Genomic DNA, 3,195 nt, shown 5'->3' with positions numbered 1-3,195 from the left:
TAAAAAAGGTGTAGTTGAGGTCATTGTGAACTTTGGATGTATTGCTTGGAAATATGTAGCAAAGCATTAACCATAATTCTTCCATCGACAACAATTCCTACCAAAATCAAAACTAAGTTAAATTGATTTTAAATTCTTTAAGGTGCAACAATTCTCATGAAAATGAAATTTTAGGCTAGAATGAAATTCTAGAACCCTTGCAACTTGTACACAACTACTTCCAAGTGTAAGTTAGAAGCACTACACAATACAACATCTTTATTGAAGATAAGCATTAATTTGAAGTATATATAAATATATATATGGTTGTGAATCACCGATAGAACATTTCAAAACATGACTCAATAATTCTGTCAATAGCTCTAAAATAAATATGCCTCCAATTCTTTTTAATGATTAGGATCCCAAAGAAAACCCAAAATCCGAATGCATAAGAGACAGCAACAAATGCATAGAAGAATAAAGGGCTATCGATTATTCTAGTCTCTTCCTTTTCTTCCTCATGTCCAGGTTCAAGTTGGTTTGTAGTTGAGCAGTTTCTCGGCAGAGGGTCTCCACATAAATCTGGATTTCCATTATAGCATTGCGACTCGAAAGTTGAGAACTGACGCTCAAATGGGACTCTTCCAAAAAGATTGTTATAGGCAACACTAAATACTGATAGAGAAGTCATTTCAACAAATTCAAAAGGGATTCTCCCACTCAACTTGTTGTGGGAAAGATCCAAGCTCTCCATGTTTTTCAAGTTTTGAAAAGAATTTGGAATGGAGCCTGTTAGAAAATTATTCGACAAGTTCAAGGACCGAAGCTGCGACAATTCTCCCATTTCAAAAGGAATGTTACCTGTCAATTGGTTTGATGACATGTCAATTATAGTCATTATTGAGAGTGGGATACCTTTGTAAGCATGTACCTCATGTTTTACTCGCAAGTCCGTTTTAATTTCGAATTCAGGCTCTACTCCCGTTGGATGTGCCAGGGAAAACAGTGGACCCTTTTCCAAGAAAGAGTTTGAGAAATTCTTCTTCCAGAATGTAATGTTATCAAGGCAGGAGGGAATACCTCCCGAAATATGATTATCAGAGATATCGAAAACTTGCAAACTTTCCATTTGACACATTCTTCGGAGTAGGTGACCTTCAAAGTGATTTCTACTTAAAAGAACTTGCACCAAGCTAGGATGATCATACAACCACTTTGGAATATTACCAGACAAGTTATTGTTTCGAATATCTAGGATTAGCAGAAAGGGGCTGTTTGATATTGCGGGTGAGATCATTCCTTGAAATTGATTGCCGCCGAGTTGCAAGCACTCCAAGCTTGTCATGTTGGCGTCCCTTGGGAGCATTTCTCCTTCCAATGTATTGTTTGATAGATTTAGATATACCAGTCGGGTGCCATTTGTAGTCAAACTTTGCGGTATTGTCCCTGAGAGCTTGTTATTAGAAAGGTCTAATGCTTCAAAAGATAGATTACCAAAAGACCAAGGAATGATGCCCTCTAATGCATTTGAGGACATGTCAACATCGTATAAGAGTGGAAGAAGATGTCCAATATTTTCGGGAAGAGAACCTTTGACATTATTACTTGACATGTCGAAGAATTGAAGTGATGAAGTTCGATTAGCAAAGCAACCAAGAAAAAGAGAACCATCAATTTTGTTACTTCTCAAGGATAAACTTATGATACTCGTGTTGAATAGCAACTGACAAGGTATGTTTCCCTCTATTAAGTTGTGAGACAAGTCTAGCCATTCCAAGGAATCTTGGGTGGTGATGAAGCTTGGGAAAACGTGACCATTCTTCTTGTTGAGGCTGCAATTTGCCAAGTTCAAAGAAGTTAGTTGAAAGGTTGGAACCCACGAGCGAGATTCGGTTTCAATTTCCAAATTGCAGTTGCTTGAAAGATCAAGGTACTTGAGACTTGAAGCATTGGCAAAAGTAGAAAATGATAAAACCCCATCTAATTGATTGGCCGAAACATCGAAATACTCAATCTTGCTTTGGTTGGAGAATATTGATGGAGGTAGATTACCATAAAGACGATTATTTGATAGATAAAGTACTTCAAGGTTTCCAATCATCCCAAGACAAGAGGGAATAACGCCTTCCAGTCTATTACCCGTAAGATCCAAAGACCGTAGATATTTTAATCGCTTCAGTTCGCAAAAAGCTGCATCAAAGTGATCGAGTGTGAAGAATGAGTTCCAATGTAGGATATTATGTATATGCTTAGAAGGCATCAAAATAATGAACAACCTAATATTGAGGTTAGAAAATATTATGACTGATATATTATGAATTATGTGAAACTCTTTGAAGGTAGGATTCTCTATAAGATCTCAAGGTATGAATTAAGAGTCATTTAGAATTTCAGGAATTAGCCAAAATGAATTGAGCAAATAAAATTAAATGAAGCTGAACAAATTATTATGGGATTAGAAAAGAAAAAAGAGGAAAGGAAGAGTTCTCACGTACCTTCAAGGCTTCCTCCAATTTGCATGTTAGACAGTACTAGTATTTCGAGTTCATCAAATAAGGTGAACAAGGTTACATTTGGATACCATGTACTTCTTGATGAATCGTAGTCATGACCTTCCAAATATATTCCGCTAACTCCTCCAGCAATACCTCCACATTCAATTCTGTACCCTTTACAACAATTCCTTCCGTCCCAGCCCGCAAGGGAAGAAGCATTTGTGGCGTTCTTGATCTCCAAGAGAGCTCTCGTCTGTCGTTCTTTGGTGCATCCAGCTGCTTTAACACAAGCCAAAGGGGATGAAGCGATGAAAGCCAAAGCCCAAACAAAAATGACATTTTTAGCAAAGCAAGAAGTCTCCATTTCTCAAGAGATTCTGATTGATGCAACTACGGAAACTGCCTTTATATATAAATTGATCTGGAGAGCAGTAATGTGTATGGGAAATTGCTTGGAAATTACTACATTTATGAACAACGTACGTAGTACTTTTGGTTTCCTTTTATTTTTCTTTGTTTTTCGAAATTGCAGCTGCTTTGTTTCTAAACTTGAAATTATGACGTACCGATCGAATACTCCAAACCAAGAAGCACGTATGTGTCTATGAAATTTATATATCTATGAATTGAAGCCAAATTTCTTCTCAATTCCAATTATCCATCTTCCTGTACGTTGACGTAAAAGCTCAGATGTGTGTGTATTGGAAATAGCTTCAAA

The 3,195-nt window shown here is 36.9% G+C and overlaps 1 protein-coding gene across 1 annotated transcript; it reads right to left on the bottom strand.

Annotated features, from left to right (window-relative positions):
* Nucleotides 1-313: 313 nt before the first annotated feature.
* Nucleotides 314-2,841, bottom strand: LOC133853958 (receptor-like protein 56). Its single transcript, XM_062289978.1, has 2 exons — nucleotides 2,478-2,841; nucleotides 314-2,172 (listed from the first exon to the last, which is right to left on the bottom strand). Exons 1-2 carry the CDS (start codon nucleotides 2,839-2,841, stop codon nucleotides 314-316), a joined length of 2,223 nt encoding a protein of 740 aa, XP_062145962.1.
* Nucleotides 2,842-3,195: the final 354 nt, after the last annotated feature.

Source organism: Alnus glutinosa, chromosome 13 (genome assembly GCF_958979055.1).
Source record: "Alnus glutinosa chromosome 13, dhAlnGlut1.1, whole genome shotgun sequence".
Classification (NCBI taxonomy): domain Eukaryota; kingdom Viridiplantae; phylum Streptophyta; class Magnoliopsida; order Fagales; family Betulaceae; genus Alnus; species Alnus glutinosa.
Note: the sequence above shows the minus strand (reverse complement) of the source record. Positions and strands in the feature narration are given on the sequence as shown.

What these genes read in the sequence shown, in the direction of transcription:
- LOC133853958 (XM_062289978.1), bottom strand. Translation starts at nt 2,841, where the DNA reads ATGGAGACTTCTTGCTTTGCTAAAAATGTCATTTTTGTTTGGGCTTTG. An exon ending in AATTGGAGGAAGCCTTGAAG is followed by an intron (nt 2,173 to 2,477) that starts GTACGTGAGAAC and finishes ACTTTGATGCAG; the next exon opens with CTTTTTGCGAACTGAAGCGA.